This window comes from Phragmites australis, chromosome 24, assembly GCF_958298935.1.
Source record: "Phragmites australis chromosome 24, lpPhrAust1.1, whole genome shotgun sequence".
NCBI lineage: Eukaryota > Viridiplantae > Streptophyta > Magnoliopsida > Poales > Poaceae > Phragmites > Phragmites australis.
The window spans coordinates 7,080,871-7,098,770 of record NC_084944.1 but is presented as its reverse complement, the minus strand read 5'-3'; the positions used below and the strand labels follow the sequence as shown (position 1 = coordinate 7,098,770).

Genomic DNA, 17,900 nt, shown 5'->3' with positions numbered 1-17,900 from the left:
TGTTCAAACATGGATCAACAACCGTCACATAGTCCAAATGCAGTGAATCTGTGAAGTGTGAACAATCATTTTAAAAAGAACTACATCAAGAAATGAAATTGCTCATTAACATAATGTCATTTAAACCTACGATTGGGTTGTCACAATTCTGGAACCGTCGGATCGGAGAACTAACTGTTCGGATCAATACTCCTTAGGCACCCCCAAACTTCTCTGCATTTCTCAAGATAAATTGGCAGTAACAATCGTCTTGTTCAGTTCTAACCTGATCGCGCCATATCAGGTAGCACCACAAGCGTAGGCAAGTTACTATCAAGATATCTTATACGACCTCTTTAATCTTGATGGCCTGAACGTATCATTATTATAATATTTACATCGTAAGTCTTTTGATACTAGATATTCATTAATTAATATTATTAAGTCTTAAATCTAACTGTATTCTTATCTGTAAACACTTGATGAAAGAAACAATGAATAACAAGGATCTCGTTGCATTTCTTGACCCTGAGGCCATTACAATATCGGTCATCCAATTTCATCCTGACTACGCTGTGAATCATGTGACCAGGGCAAGCAACAATATTCAAAAGTGAAGTACTTGATGGGCGCCCACAACATCGGTGGACATTGGATCTTACTTAACATTTGCCTCGAGTGGGACTTGGTGTTCTACGTCGACTTGTTAAGACCAATATCTGCAAAAGACAAACTTAGATCGCGTGATTACAGTGTTGTAAAACAACTCTTCGATACGTAAGTCTGCCTGTCTTAGTTCACATATTAAACTTTTCTAACATTCAAATGCTCAATAATCGATCCCTCTTTATGCAGCGCTTTTGACAAGTACCTTCGAGCTCAATCTGACTATGACGCAAAAACCGACCGCAGGCTGACACACAAGACCGGATACACGATAAGTGCTACCAAACAGATTACCAAATATTCTATGTTGCTATTTTTTTTTCTTTTTTATCTAACAGTAAAGTTTCTTTTCAGCGGTGCCACCAACAACCACCGAGAAACACCTGCGGATTCTATGCTGCGTGGAACATGCTCCTCATGCTCCGAGCAAAGAATATCAAATCCACCGATGTAAGTTCAATACAAGATCATTCGTAACTAATTTCGGTAATTAATTTAATTTCGTGATAACATGACGTTGGTTACGGGTTAAATTATGCAGAAATACAAGTGTATGTTTCTCGACATGGGTGCACTCCCGGATATTCGACAACGGATCGCTGAGTTTATGGTGTCTGAAGTCATCAGCTCATAGGGCGAGTTCCACTATAGAAGAGCCCTAGGTTATGAAGCCTTATGTAATTATGAGTTGATCGGAACTTTGTAACATTTGTTATTCTAAAATGAATTCATTTGAACTTTGTAATATTTGCAATGTTGTGATGAAGCGAGTTCTTATACAAGTGTGTTTGTCAATATGTACTTGGATGCATTGCTATTGTTTGCAGGGAGAAGACGGCTGCCAAATCTTAGCTACGTTCCAGGATGCAATTAGGAAATAGCTCATTCCTACGGAGCAAGAGACACATAAGTGATGGATAAACTGCCTACCCGTCACTTATGTATTTCTCTAGTTCATGGGTGAAAGCCATAAGTGACGGGTAACCTAGTTACATGTCACTCACCCGTCACTTATAAATTTCTTCTCAGTATATGGGTGAAAACTATAAGTGACGGGTAACCTAGTTACCGTCACTTAGTTACCCGTCACTTATTATATGATATACATGACGGGTTAAGAGGTCATTTGTTATCTATATATTTCTCCTCGACACATGGGAGACATTCATATGTGACGGATAATAGTTATTACCTGTCACCTTTGTTCATCATTAGATGATGAGTCCGTACCAGTCATCAATGACTAGTCATTAATAATATATTTGAAGTAACGAATATAGTATCCGTCACCCATAACTGTCATCACTCGTCACCTATATCTATTTTTCGCGTAGTGCTTGCTCTTCTTTTACACGACAATGTGTAGTGCGTGGTCAATGAACATTAAAGAAGACGAGCGTTCGAGACAATTGCGACAAAAACGACATGACCGATGGATCGTTTTCTCGCTGTAGAACAAGCGGTGGCAAAAAATTTCCTCATATACCGATACATCCTTTTCACCAAGGCAGATATGTCAGTCAATACGTTAGTGTCACTGCATAACTTTTTGACAAGTGGTGAAGTTAGAACATGTGGTCGTCCGTAAATGCTGTTGTCCAAGCGAAAGAAAGAAGAAAAAGGATAATAATTGGAGTAGAGCAAATTGGCCCCATTGACCTGCAGAAAGATGCTAAGCAATCACAAAGGATTTTATAAAACCACCATGAGTCGTTTCTTTCATGCTGAGGCAACTAGTTCATCTGACGAGTTATTGATAGAGTTTGCAGCAGAAAGCCAGAAGGACGGCCGCTAATTTCGTTTTCTATTCCGGCCGGTTCTGGGTGTTCTTTGAGACGCAGGAGAATATTGTACCTGCAACAAGGAGAAAATGTGTAAGGCAACCCCAACAAAACATGGTGGTTTCAGTGAGGACAGCGATGGCACATTGCTCAAATCCTTTTCTGAATCATGAGATCACAACTTCTCAGTAGGCTGCTTTTGGTACCGATGCATATATGTAGCAAGACCATTACAGTTACTCTCTGAAATTAATAGATATTATGTGAAAGACAGATAAAGAAGATACGAAATTAATGACAATCGTAATAACATGATCTTTTACTTATGATAATAATGACGAATTGTAGTTGTAACCCGTCACTTATTACTAGTCATAAGCGATGTATCATCTTAAGCTACTCATAAGTAACGGATTAAATTGTGACCTATCACTTATTACTAATTATATGTGACAGGATCATCCCCGTCGTTAATGATAAATTCATCAGTGACGGATCGTCATAAGCCAGTCATAGGTGATAAGTCAAATTGTGACCTATCACTAACGACGGTATTTTTTTCTCGTGCAACACCAATGATTTTAATGGTGTTACGACCCATTACCAATGACTTATGACATGAATATTTTTTATTTTTTTATCTTATTTTTTCTCACCTCAGCGGTATTGAAATAGAAATTATTATATATTTCTGCTCAAGTTTGATGTAAGGGATGACGGCTATGGACATAAACGTGTGTTCTGAACACGTTGCAGAAACTTCAAGAGACGAGAACTTAATTTTTCAAGCCGAATTTAGTCTTGAAAAATTTGCCAAAACTAACGAAGTTATTTGGCAACGGATGCAACTTTTTCTGTAGAGTCGAAAAACATTGAAATCAGAGTCCCTATGCAAATGTTATCCCTATTTTACCGAAGTCACTCCGGTTAACCTATCAAATTGCGATTGTTTGTATGAGATATTCAGAAATTCATAAAATATTTATACAACTTTGGATAAAGAAAATTTTTATATGTAAATCAACAATTCACTGAATTCAGTATCAAACAATTCAGTTATCAACAATTAGGCAAAAATAGTCATTAATGATTGGACATAACTGTGACCTATCACCTATGGTCTTCGACAACGAAGTTAAAAGGATAAAATATCCGGTTTCTAGCACAATGACGTGATAGGTGAGGTGGTAAGGGGGTTTATACATGAGGGGAGGTCGTGAGTTTGATTTCTACAGAACATAAAGACTAAAAATAGTTTGAAAGTAGGCATAGTTTGTGGGAGCATATGCGATGGGCCCCTGTGTTAGGACGGTATGGGTGAAAAAATATTTTTTTTAATTTTTTTCATATCTAAAAAAATATTTATCAGTCATAAATGACATATCACTATAAAGACTCGTCACTTATATTCAATCATAGATGACGGGTCACGGTTACAACCCATCATCAATGACCTTCATTGGTGTGACCCGTCACCGATAATAATACATCAATGATATGTTCGAGGTGACGAGCGCGAAATCCGTCATTAATGACGGTTATCACTCGTCAGTCATAATGTTTTTTCATATAGTGAGAGAATAAAGATGTAAGATCATGTTCTATGTTAAATCTCAATGATGCCCCGGCCCTATATATGCGTCGCCTTGCAAACGCCTAGCTTGCTGTTGAAGATCATGTCGAGGTGGACGATTTGCACAGTGAAGCTAGGCCACACATATACTTCTATTATTGTGACCACACTGTCTTTTTCGCTAATGCCACATATACTTCTTTTGTGGTCACAATGTCTTTTTCGCTAGTTAATGAGGTTGTCTTAACCTGGTTGTTTTTGTGTAGAGCATCAGAGGTTCGAAAATATATGAGTCACTACTATATCTTAGCTAGGGAGAGTAACATGGTAAATCGGTCAGTTTGTAAGGCTGGGCTACCGAAAATGAGGTCTCATGTTGAATTATGGATGTTTGATACCTATTGCATTGACCTGTTCACTTTGGGTATGCAATATGCATATGTACTAGATTCTAAAACAGGTGAATGTGCTTCAAAGCTATATATGTTCTTGACATAAATTAAAACGCAATCCATGTTTGAGTGGTCGGCCCAATTTTTTTATCACATATTACCTTGTTAATTATTGTCTAGCGGATAGGCGCATGCATGTGTGGTTTCCAGAACTTAGGACCTGTTTGGAACGTTGAATTTCTCATGAATTCCGAGAGAATTATATCGAACTATCAGGTGTGGCTCTTTTTCAAGACTCCTATGAAGTTTCTGCGTTACAGACCTGCTCCTAAAGGATCGAGAGCTACAACTTCGACTCCTTGGCATGGACCAGATGCTTATATAACAGCAAGTTTAGTTTTCGATCACTTAATATTTTTGCTTGGAACAGGGACCCCAGCTGTTTCCACGATGAAGACAGAAGTTAAATCTATTTAATAAGTAGATTGATTAAGGGGTTTTGACTAATAAGGCTGCTGGCTTTATTAGTGTTGGTAAGTCTTCACCATCTCATTTACAGAATGGGTCATCGATCAATCTCATTCACGTACGTCCTCTCTAATACAGTACACTTGTTACCCATTCGAGTCAAGCAAGATCACACTCGTCCTTTGCCGTTAGCTGCTGATTGCTTTAATTTCCTGACATTTTACCAACTTCATTTGACAAGGCTTGCATCTAACTTGATTTTCCATTATCTGAAAAAATCTAGTCAACTTGTAATATATGTAGGTCTTTTACTTATGTAGATTGCACAGAAGTCCGTGAACTTTTGATGTCGTATCACTTGAGTTGAAGTAAATAGAAATGATCCAGTAAATTTAAGTTTTAGTTTACGTCTCCAGAGAAATTAGTTATTGGAAACACACCTGGATATATAATCTCTAATTTTAAAAGGAATAATGAGTCATTTTACATATTCTAAGCGTGGAAATTGTGCCACTTTGTACTAGATAGATACATCTCGGAAAATGCTTCACCAACCATCGGATCCATCTATGAGTCGCCTTCTAAGTGGTTTCAGTCCTTTAATCCTAAGTTTTATTTGACTTATAAGAAAATGGGTTGCCTGAGCATCATTAGTCACTTAAAAACTAGAGGACTTTTACAGTACATCTAAATGAGTGTATGCCGTTCATTTTTTCATCCGATGGTTTAGATTGATTCAATGATACTCTATCGCCTATCAGTATCATGAGTATCATTACAGAGTATCATGAGTATCATTACAGAGTATCATGGGTATCATAAGGGTAAGATTGGAAAAAAAACTATGATAAACTTATAAATTATATGTTTAATTAGGGAATGTCAAAATATTAGTTTATTCTTCGGATAAGCTTTCACTTATTCTATTCATTTTATTTATTAGGGTTTCCACCCTCCGTCGGTCGGTCGATGATGGGTGACGAAGGTTCAAAGTCCGGTCAGTCAATGACGTAATTACCCCTAAGGGTATCAAGATAATTACAATAATACATATTAAATGGACGGTTGGATCACAACAATTATACTCTCCACCATCTGGTATCACGGTGTACTGTAAAGGTTCTCAAAAACTAACGTTAGAAAATGTCTTAATTTTTAATCACTTATTTCCACCATTAGATAAATATAATTTAGCCGTATAAAATCCGAGCCATAGATCCTCACCCTTCACCTCCAGCCACTGGCCCTTCCCCCACCCTTGTTCAACCTCCCGCCTCCTTGCTGGCGACGATCGCCCTGCTGCTTCCGTGGTTCCGCCTCAATGCTGCTACCTAGAATGGATCAGGACAGGATCTTAGGCGACTGACGGAAAATTAAATTTTTCAATGGGTACCCGTAAATTAAGAAAAACTGCTATGCCTTTTGGCCCATACAACGCCCAAACCTAACCTAAGCCAAAACCTAAACCTAATTCAAACAACCGTCGCACTAGAAGATGACATCATCAATCCGAGCATGAATCTTGAAGTTCAAGAGGTCATAAATTAATCCGGCAGTTTTTTATTAAAAAACAAATTCATGATCGAGACTGTGTTATAGCAAATCTGAATAATTAATCCAAGCCACACACCCACAGCTTCGGTTGCAACTAATGAGCAACCTCTCTAGCTGAGACAGATTTTCTGGTCCAACAAATATTTCGCTGTCAGACAACGAACTATTCTGCCGCTAGCACCTAGTGTCAAAAGCTTAATCACACGCATGGAAACGCACAAGGGGGGAAATTAAGAGAAAAGGTCCAAGGTGCACAGCTCACGCGCGGCGCCTCCCGGCCGCTTATTTATACCCGCGGCCACCTCTCCATATCCCAGCGGGGAGAGAGAGACCCAGCTGATGCAGCAGTGGCCGGCAAGAGCGCCACGTGAGGAAGCTACCAGCTCGAGACAATCAAGCAGCTGAGATTAGCAGCAGGTGCAGCAGATTAAGACTTCGCCTGTTCGCCACACACAAATCCATGTAGAAATCCATATATATCCAGATTACCAAAGACACTCCACATGCTGTTCTGGCTCTGTGCAGTGCTGTTTTCTCCAGCTTCTTCTTCGACGCACGTTCATCCATGGATAGCTGCAGCCGGGTGATGTAGTAAGTTCTCTACTGGATTTTCCTGTTCGGTGTTGCTTTCGCAATCGCAAGTACAGTAGCATTAGACCTTAATTTCTTTGTGCACGCATGCATGGCTGGCCGTATCTAGATTTGACGATATGCCAGGAGTACAGCGTAAAGTTGCAGCATGCATATGAATGCAACACGTTGGATTACTACTGGTCCTTAGAAAAAAAAAAGTTTTGACGTAATCCTGGGTACGGTGTTAACGGTGGTGGACGCAGGATGGAGTGCTAGAGTTTCTCCTTCTTCTCAAACGGTGGTGGACGCATGCAACGCTGGCCATATCTAGATTTGATGATATGCCTGGAGTACGGCGTACAGTTGCAGCATGCATATGAATGCAGCACGTTGGATTACTACTAGTCCTTAGAAAATTTTTTTTGACAGAATTCTGGGTACGGTGTTAACGGTGGTGGACGCAGGATGAAGTGCTAGGGGCTTTCTCCTTCCTTCCTACCCCTCTTTTTCTTCATCTCTTTTCTCTCCATATTTAGTGTTGTTCTGGTCCATCGATGGATCGTACCGTACGTGCATGATGCTCGCGTATCATGCGTCTAACTAATCCCATAAGATTTGTCGACCACGTAAGTGGAGGCTGGTCATCACTGTGACTGTAGAACGTATTGACTGGCTTCGTCGATGGGTCATTCTCACAGTCTAGGTACTCTTCTATCGCTATGTATCCAAGTAGAAATCCGAGAGGAGAAACCACAAGCTGCTCTGTACGGGAGAACCGTGTCGTAATAGAAGATTTATCTAAGTACGCACGTTGATCTGCGCGTGCTCTACTTAGAAGAAATAGGGCGAAATGAAAATATGCGTGGTTAGAAAAGGGCGTGTTTTTTCTAGCTTACAGTGAAAAAAACTTGTGCTAACACATACATATGATTGTCAAGTCTGGGTACGGTAAGCTTACGACTCCCAGACACTAAGGTTCAAGTCTGGGTATGGTCAGGGGCGGATCCAGGGCCCGTGCTGGGGGGCTGCAGCACGGGCCCAGCTCAGGAAGCTCAGAGGAAGTAGAGAAAAATTCAGAAAAAAATACATTATTTTAGCCTACAAGCCCAGGAAGCTCAAAGAAAAAAATGAAAAATCTAGAAAAAATACATCATTTTAGCCCATAAACTATGAATTTGGTCTAATAGCAAAAGGCTCAGCACCCCCTTGGTATTGGGCTGGATCCGCCCCTGGATATGGTATAACATTTTACACACAAACAAGGATACTTTCAGTACTAAACAGTGCCTGTCCTTGAACTTATCTTTTGGAGCATGGGAAATGTGTTCCTGAAATCCTTATAGAAAAAAATAGTCATGCCAACCGTCGTGATCGACCAAAAACATCGGCAAAGCAAGGACGTTTGAATTGCAGCGCCTCGCGGCAAAAGTGTGCGGCGTTACCCAGCTTTCGATCTGTCAACTGATCAGTCCTCCACCCGGTCCAGCGTTAACCGCTAGCTAGCCGTCCGTGCATGCGTCCATCCATCCCCATCGGATGGAGAGGCCGCAGCCGAAAAAAGAGCCAGCCGGTTGGTCACTGATCCCCGTGAGGCCGTAAGAAGGGGACAGCCTCGGGGCCGTTGCTCTCGCATCCTCGCACCCGCCGATCCATCTCCCTTCTTTCCTTTGGCACCCGTGCCTGCACAGGCGCACGTCTAGTCGCTTGCCTTACCTGGACACGAAGAAATCTAACTCGGATTTGCACATCTCTGATTTAGCAAAAAAAATCAAACACATGAAATATAAATTAAAATTCGATACAGGTGTTAACATCTAATTTGGATTTGAATGCCTGATACAATAAAAAATTAGACATAGATATCTAAATAGCACTGCTTGCCTCGCCCCGGCTAGCCCCACGGGCAACGGCCGATCGCCGAACGCTAGCTAGGAGTGGCCGGCGCTCCATGGCGCCGCTGCTCGCGGAACCAGCGATCCGCGGCCGGCCGGCCGGCCGTACTATCGGTTCACCTCGCGTACGAGCGACTCGTGCTAACGGATCGCGTGTACTGCTACCCTCTTTTGGACTGTTGGGCCCGGCTGGCCGTCGCACGCATCGCGTGTACTGCTACCCTCTTTTGGACTGTTGGGGCATTCAATATTTTCACCTGTTGGCTTTGGTTGACCACGAGATCCTCACCGCACGGCCGATTTTGATTGGGAAGGAAAATAGCATCGTCTAAAAAGGAAAAATCTAGCTGTCGATCCACATCGGAAAACAACATCGATATATATACAGGCATGCAAAAAAAAAAAACACACACACACACATCGATTTAGAGGGTTTGATCCAGATGGGGAAACAAAGAGAGGCCATGACTGCACCCGGCCGCCCATGTTTTTCTACGAGACAAGTACATGTTTTAACTTGGGATCGATCGCTAGCGGCAGTAGGAGAACGAGAATTCATAGCCTTAGCCTTCTCCAGCGGTAACCGCATCCGTATCGGCTTCACTGTACGCAGCAGAAATTTGCCGATGCTGGTCAGCCGTAGCACTCCAGCAGCTACGGCATCGGCTGCTACAGTGAAGCCGACGGGAAGCGGAGCACTCCGTGGGGCAGCAAAAATACAGATGAAAACTGGAGTTCGTAATACTGTTTACGGAGAGTGAAACGTGAGCCCGAAAGGAGTAGGAGAGTAATGGAAGGTAGGAAATAGGGTAGCTGTTGGAAATAAAAAAAAATAGGGATACTGTAATAGTGGTAAGGATGCTGTAATAATGTTATAGAGGATAAATTTTTAAAATATCTGTTAAAGATGATCTTAAAAAAACAGCGAGTACATGCCAGGGCCCGCGGTGCGTCCCGGCGACCGTCGCCGGCTGGTCGGTGCACTACATCTAGATGGTGGGCCGTCATTCTTCCGCCTTAACTACCAACAGTGTTCAGTTCTCAACGGACATAATTAACGATATTTTTAGACTGACTTCGTAGAGGACAGGGATCGAATTGAGCATATATACGGATAGATCAGTTTCGTCCCAATTCATTTCGACATGCACCAACCGTATATCGAGCCGCCGGTTTCTTAATATACATGCATTCATGAACCAGTATCTTCGGACTATTTGGTGCAAAATGGACCAAATTAAATTGTACATGCAAGTGGCCTACGGTGGAGTGTGGAGCAACTGAAAACGCATTTGCAGTTCACCTTAGATGGAGTTACCAAATGCCGCTTATGAAGAAAAGCTTGCTTTGGAGCTCTATGATAGATCATCGCCCAGGCCCAGCATCATCCCCAGCTTGACCAAAAACCGACTAGATCTGAAGCATGCTTAAGTAGTACCTAGGAAACAAAACATCATCTCAGCCCAAGTGCCGTTCCACAGATCCTTATACCTTTGCAACAAAGCTATATTGCTGATCTACCTGTTTGCCATATATGTTCTTCCAAGATGTTGGAAGGAGCACTTGAGCAACAGCTCTAGGACACGACACGCACACCCTTCGATCTGCAGAACTGGAGCTCTCAGTGATGATTGGTCCATCAAAAGGTTTCCACACAAGAAAATGGCAGAAAACATTTCCATCTGGCCATAGCAAATATCTTGTTCATCATTTTCTTCATCTGAATATTACCCCTGACACGCACTCATGTCCTAAAAGATGCACTGTACGGGACTCTTTCTCTTTTTCTGAGGCCTGGTGCACCAATGATACGAAACATAAATGTTTCTTTCCAACCATAAATTTTATAAGTAAATTTCTGGAACTGAATTATTTGTTTGTGCAAGAAAGAGAATAGGATGTTTATTTCTTCGCTGTCAACCACAATAGGTGTCCTTCAGATCATAGCTCGTATATATACCTAGTTTTCCAGAAAGAGGAAAAAAGTTTCCTTTCAGTAGTGAATAGGTAACTGGGGTCAACATTATCTCAAGAGATGCTATTACCGATTGTACAAATATATACAATTTAATTATTTTTCAGAGGAAATAAAATGATATATATGACGTACGGTTGCTTAATGTTTAAATTTTGAATTCAAATGGCACGGTGAACTGTATAATTTAGTTTAACTGAAATTCAGTCCTGTTAATTTCATATTTTACTTTGAGTTATGTACTCCATGTTGGATTATTTATCGGGCATTCAAAATGAAAAAATAAACTTTAAAACGGAAACAGGAAGTAATCATTTCAGCCATGAAGCTTTTTGAAGTCTTTTGCAAGGTCAACTTCGCAAAGAAACGCAATACAGACCATAAACTACTTGGTAGTGGGTACCACAAAAGCATTATATATCTAGAACTGTAAGGTACAAAGCAAGCAGATATTTGAAATGGGTAGTTTAAAAAGCCATAGTTACTACAGTAGTGGAAATACTTTCCTTCTAGAACATCTGATTAATATGGTAGGCTAAGGGTCTAAATCTCACCATTAGAAGATATTAATGTTAGCCTCAATTCATGTTGCCTCTTCATCGGGGAATTTATTAGTCCAAATAATTAAAATATAAAATACTTATTTTCTAGTAAACTTTTTTCTAAGAAAACCTTGTAACAACAGTAGGCAACTATTTTTATAGAGTTGTCAAACATACTAGGTCAGTTAAACTGACAGGCAATTGTTGACCCCTAAAAGCCACTGAGTGAGAATAACGCCACTTCATTTTTGTCACTTTCAACCAAAGGCATTCCACTTCATCCAAGTCAACAAATTGCTATGATGTTCTTGTCGTTACCACCACTTTTTTCCGTATGTGTCCGTACTCGAGGCCACCAACCATGGGACAATTACTGTCTGCACACTCACTTGAGTCACTTGGCATCCATGGATACTTGACAAATGTAGCTGGATATTGTCCCCTTTATAAAAGGTTGCAAATAGAAATAGATCAATCTTGTGTTTTCACACAAGGCCACACATTGAATCAGTTGAGGTGTGATGATTTGGAGCACCGCAACTCGGGATTAGGGTGAATTGGTGGAAGTAAGATCAAATATGACATGGCTATAACGAATAGGGGTATCTGAAGAAATAGCCTACTTTCTTGGGTTAGAAATATGGCACGTGCAATTAAACAAAATTTAACTTTTACGGATGATGATTTCATGAAGAAAAAAAAATGAGCACCAAGGGGAGGATATCCCCTAGGATTTCATTAAGAGAATACCGTGTCACGAATCTGGACAGGCTCAGTGAAACCATGTCCAAGTGACCGTTAGCATCGTGAGAGACTTGACAAAATTTCATGAAAACTTAGTTTGAAGATATAAATTTCTTGTGTGTCGGTAGCCATTTAATTCGGTTGTAGTAGAAGATCTTAAGTACATGGTTTCTCAAACTTTTAACCAGCTAGGTCCGAATGACCTTACGTGTTTTTTCTTCTACCACTAAGGACACATTTGGGTCCGTAAAGAAAACTAAAGACACATTTGGATAAAGAGATTTCAGTCCAGATAGTTATGATATAATAAAAACTAGATTTAAATAAAAGAATTAAAAAACAATATCATTGGTCGAACGCATCTTAACCGTGAGTCGATCAAAATGAGATCATCTGACTCCGGCCGTTGATTTGAGATGAACGAATCAAATTTGATGGTACAGTGGTATGTTGTTATATTTCTATTGCTGCAGTACCACTGCTATAGTGTTCGCCGTCAGAGTCACTATCCATCCTCTCACAAAACACTATTTCTCTCTTCACCCCGCAGCCGAGTCAATCTCCATCTTACTTTTACCGCACTAAGACAAACCGAACCAACCAGTAACCCAGCTTAGGCTCGACCGGGTCCAGTCAACCCAAACCATGCTTGCTCCTGCCACAGCCAACACCGCACCTGCTTTTCTAGTGTGTGAGCAGAGGGGTGCACACAATAAGTACCCCTCCGACTCGCAACCTCGAAGTGATAAGTGGCAGCAAGAGCTACTAGCTAGCAATCGGACGTAATCGTCTCTGCCAGATCTCGCAGTCTCGCTCCCCTACCCCCCCCCCCCCCTCCCCTCCCCCATTTTCTTTGAGCGGCGGCAGTTACACCGTATAGCCGACGCCTCAAAACTCCTCTGCTCACGGTGAAGAAACCCCAGCAGCGAGGTGAGCAGCTCGACCCGCCGGTCCTCTCGTCAGTCACCGGACGCACACGGGAACCCAAAGGCTTATTGGCCTCTGTGACGGATGCTTTGCATGTACTCACACACGCACGCATGCGGCGCGCGCCGTTCCGCCGCCGATTGCGCGGGCGGCCGGGGCGGTGGCCTATTCTTGGATGCGCTGACCAGTCCGATCCTTTGTAGACGCTAGCTGCATGCGCGGGCGCATGGCGAGTTCGGCGGTGTGCCGGTTGTTCGTAGCAACTGTGACCGTTTCTTGCCGTACGTTCTCGCGGCCTCGGAGCCCTGAGGCCAGTGCCGCCGGTGGCTGTGGCCGATCGAAGAATATTCTCGATCGCGTCAAATATCTGCGCGTTGATCGGCTGCTAGCTGCTATTGTTTGGTCGATCAGTCAGTCTTCGCCACGGTTCTGCGTCGATTAACAGTTTAACACCCAGCTGCTGCTGACGCTATTTCTGTGCTCCGGGTTTGCAGGATCTAGATATCCAGGAACAAGCTACTGAGCTAGGCCCCTCGTCGTCCCGAACGCAGATCACGAGTAGCATTGGTCGCAAGACTTGGAATCGTCGTCTTGCCAGCTTAACGAGTCGAGACCATGGCGCTGGCGAGCACGGAGAAGGTGGTGCTGGGATGCGTGGCGTTCGGCATCTTCTGGGTGCTGGCCGTGTTCCCCTCGGTGCCCTTCATGCCCGTGGGCCGGACGGCTGGGTCCCTCTTGGGCGCCATGCTCATGGTGCTCTTCCGCGTCATGACCCCCGAGGAGGCCTACGCCGCAGTGGACCTTCCCATCCTTGGCCTCCTCTTCGGCACCATGGTCGTCAGCATCTTCCTCGAGCGCGCCGACATGTTCAAGTACCTCGGCAGCGCGCTCGCCTGGCGGAGCCGCGGAAGCAAGGACCTGCTCTTCCGCGTCTGCCTCGTCTCCGCCGTCGCCAGCGCGCTCTTCACCAACGACACCTGCTGCGTCGTGCTCACCGAGTTCATCCTCAAGCTGGCGCGCCAGAACAACCTGCCGCCGCAGCCGTTCCTGCTCGCGCTGGCGTCCAGCTCCAACATCGGGTCCGCCGCCACGCCCATCGGCAACCCGCAGAACCTCGTCATCGCCGTCCAGAGCGGCATCTCGTTCGGCCAGTTCCTGATCGGCGTCTTCCCGGCCATGATCGTCGGCGTCATTACCAACACATGCATCCTGCTCTGCTACTTCTGGAAGTACCTCTCCGTGCCGGAGAAGGACCAGGAGGGTGGGCGGGCCGCGGGTCCTGAGGTCGTCGCCGACGACGAGGTCACCTCGCACCGGTTCACACCGGCCAGGATGTCGCACTCCTCGTCCGTCAACGGCGCCGACGCCGACTGCATCAGCGAGCCCATCCGCCGGAGCGACAGCTTGAACAGGGCTGACACCCTGAGCCTGAGGAGCCGGAGCTACAACTCCGAGGGCGACATCCAGGTGGCCATCAGGTCGAAGCGCGCGTCGAGCATGTCGCAGGAAATGGTGGAGGTGTCCACCGTCTGCGACAGGCGCGACGACGGCGTGGGCCCGAGGAAGATCACCAGGACGACCAGCCACCAGCGGAGCGTCATCATAGAGGACGCGCCCGAGGCCAACGCCAATGGCGTCGACGGCGAGAAGGGGAAGGACGGAGATGACGCCAAGGAGAAGAGATGGAAGGTACTCGTGTGGAAGAGTGCTGTCTATCTCACGACACTTGGGATGCTCGTCGCGCTTCTCATGGGGCTCAACATGTCCTGGTCTGCCATCACTGCTGCTCTTGTCCTCCTGGCACTTGATTTCACTGATGCACAGGCTTGCCTGGAGAAGGTATGGCCTCCTTAATTATTGGCATTTTCTCTGGAAAAAAGTTAATTTTTTTTCTAACCGTGACATTGATGATGATTTGCAGGTATCATACTCATTGTTGATCTTCTTCTGTGGGATGTTCATAACGGTTGACGGCTTCAACAAGACCGGCATACCGAATGCGCTCTGGGAGCTGGTGGAACCGCACTCGAGAATCGACAGCGCCAAAGGCACTGCACTTCTCGCGGTCGTGATTCTTGTACTTTCAAATGTGGCATCAAATGTTCCAACAGGTAACTCTTCATCACCGATGTTCATTTGGTTTGTCAGAATGCTGGAAGCACATACTGAATTACTGATACGCTGTTCACCGTCAAATGTGTCTAGTAACATATTTAACTAAACATTCCAAAGATATATTTACTTCACCAAAAAGAAAGGTATATGTACTTTCAGTTGGATTCAGAACCACATCTGTAGTCCTTTATGTTGCAATGGCAACTGCAGTAATCTTCAGAAATCTTATAAATCTAGTATCCACTAGTTGTGATAGTACGGATATGCAAATAAGGCTGTTCAGACGAGATACTCAAGATTCTTCAAATCCGGAGTCTAAAGTCTAAACATCACTGTTCTGAACTGGTTCGATACACAGATTTAGAAGTCTATCCTAAGAGCTGAGCACTGAACCTTTTTTTTTTCAGTTCTACTGCTCGGGTCAAGAGTGGCAGCATCAGCAGCTGCGATCTCCCCTGCTTCAGAGAAGAAAGCCTGGCTTATACTAGCCTGGGTGAGCACAGTGGCTGGCAACCTGACCCTCCTCGGCTCAGCTGCGAACTTGATCGTCTGCGAGCAGGCGCGGCGGGCGCAGTTCTTCGGGTACAACCTCACCTTCTGGAGCCACCTCCGCTTCGGCGTGCCGTCGACCATCATCGTCACCGCGATCGGCCTGCTCATCGTCGTCAGTTACTGAACCAGCTCAAGGATCTAGCACTAGCAGCCAGTGGCAAGGACATTGCAGGAAAGAAGCAGGGGTGCCTTCCGAATGGAAGCAGCTGTGCAAATGGGGATGTACCTGAGGAGGAGGATACTGTACTCATAGGTTCTAGTTGTGTAAGTTGTTACTGCTTTTATGTTTGTGTAATTTCCGCGGAAACGAATCGCGAAGGCGTCGGTTCGCCCATCTGCTAAAGCAAATAATGGGCAAGGTTGTAGATAGCTCGAAGAAGTGGTCGGCATCCCTGTTCTAAGGCGAAAACTTGGTCTAGTTCAGGTAGGATGGCTAGGGAAATGGTACTGTAAGTTCAGTTATTCCAGTTTGGTGTTGCAGTCAGGCGCCTTGTGTTTGGAACTCCCATTGAGGCGTCGTTTGGCAGGTGGGATTGGGTTGATGCCCTCCTACCATCCAATCCCCTCCGACATTTGGAGTTTAATCCCTTGCTTAGTTTTAATCATTTAGGATGGCTTGGATTGATATGGATTTGTTACTTGAGGTAGGTGCGTATGGATCTCTATGTATACATTATAAAGAATAAAGAAAGCTTAAAAAACATCAAAAAAACAGGAAACACCGTAGAAAAATTCAATAAAAATCTGAGAAACCGAAGAAAACAAAAAATCAACAAAAATAGGAAAACTAGAAATAGTCCAAGTATTTTTTTTTTTGTAAAAAATCTCAAAAATATCCATCATGGCATACAATAAATGGGTAGCACTAAACTAAAGCATAGTACAAAAGCAGTGCATGCACATACTTGGATCATATGACAGTACATGAGATATTTATATATGAGTTTAGTTAATACATTTTATTAATCTTAAATGCAATGTGTATGATTCAAGCATTTCAAGCAGGTAAAGCACAAGCTCTGCATGATATAAACCTGATAACACAATGATAAATATATATTAAGGACTTCATCTTCAAATTTACAGGCACATTTTACATAAAGATGCAAACCAATTCGCTAATAAAAAATAAGCGTTACATTCATCTATGTTGGCTTTGAAATGAACACCACTATATTTTGAATCTTTGTCAGCTTTTTTCACGCCTTTTCATCTCTAGATTATATCTGTTGCAAAAGCAAGTATTAACGGAGACATTAGTTCTAGTCAAGCACAAGTAAGAGAAAATGGAAAAATGATTATCATGAGTCTGACAACAGAATGAACAAAACATGAAATCGTGAATAAATATGGTTACAGATGATAAATGAGAGAATAATGAGAGAGTTCGCTAATTCTGAGTGGAAATGATACATGCTCACACTATACGGTACCATAGCCAGTGTGGCCAGTCAATTGTCACTGAACAAAACAAAAGGAAAATAATTCCTGCTTGCTACTTTGGTAACACAAAGCACAACTTAATCTTGCAAATAACTTGTTGCGAGAGAGACAATGCATACTTAGCCAAATAGATGTCAGAATTGCATGTGCACATTACTAACTAATTTGATGTATATGCATGATAGATTGAGATATTAAGCAACTGGATGAATATCATTTTTTCCTTCATCAGCAAATATAGAACTGGAAAGTCTGTTTAAATGGTATCACACTACTTGATCAACCATGATACACAATGCTTTAGCAACTGCACAAAATTACTTGCACCGACATATATACACATTGATTTTCTTGACCATCTAGCAACAGCATAGATTATCAGTTTCAGAAAAAAAAAATCGATCAGCACATGCCAAATACTTTTTTTTGCAAAATTCCATGCAGTAAAACTTCCAAATTATTCAACTTTTCTTTGTCAGACCACTACAATAGGAAACTTTGGAAAGTCTCTTGATGTAAACATGACCTCAAAAACAACTTTCCAAGAATCGGCAACCCCAGTTCCGGGATCAGAAATGAGGAGCAAACAAGCAATTTGATGCTCCACTAATTTACTATGGTGACATAATATTCCTGCAGTTTTCATTGGATCCTCCTTGTAATCCACCTAGACTTGATCAAGATCATTGTCTTTGACTAAAAAAAGAGAGCTCAGATGACTTAC

At 43.1% G+C, this 17,900-nt stretch overlaps 1 protein-coding gene across 2 annotated transcripts; it reads left to right on the top strand.

Annotated features, from left to right (window-relative positions):
• The first annotated feature begins 6,703 nt into the window (after positions 1-6,703).
• LOC133907341 (silicon efflux transporter LSI2-like) lies at positions 6,704-16,239 on the top strand. Of its 2 annotated transcripts, none has more exons than XM_062349363.1 (4): positions 6,704-7,004; positions 13,561-14,905; positions 14,988-15,177; positions 15,589-16,239. In XM_062349363.1, the coding sequence occupies exons 2-4, from the start codon at positions 13,682-13,684 to the stop codon at positions 15,855-15,857; spliced, it is 1,683 nt and encodes a 560-aa protein (XP_062205347.1). In that variant the 5' UTR covers positions 6,704-7,004; positions 13,561-13,681; the 3' UTR covers positions 15,858-16,239. The 2 variants fall into 2 exon arrangements, with proteins under 2 accessions (XP_062205347.1, XP_062205349.1); XM_062349365.1 differs by lacking the exon at positions 6,704-7,004 and adding an exon at positions 12,964-13,069.
• Positions 16,240-17,900: the final 1,661 nt, after the last annotated feature.

What these genes read in the sequence shown, in the direction of transcription:
- LOC133907341 (XM_062349363.1), top strand. Translation starts at nt 13,682, where the DNA reads ATGGCGCTGGCGAGCACGGAGAAGGTGGTGCTGGGATGCGTGGCGTTC. An exon ending in CACAGGCTTGCCTGGAGAAG is followed by an intron (nt 14,906 to 14,987) that starts GTATGGCCTCCT and finishes GATGATTTGCAG; the next exon opens with GTATCATACTCATTGTTGAT. An exon ending in GGCATCAAATGTTCCAACAG is followed by an intron (nt 15,178 to 15,588) that starts GTAACTCTTCAT and finishes TTTTTTTTTCAG; the next exon opens with TTCTACTGCTCGGGTCAAGA.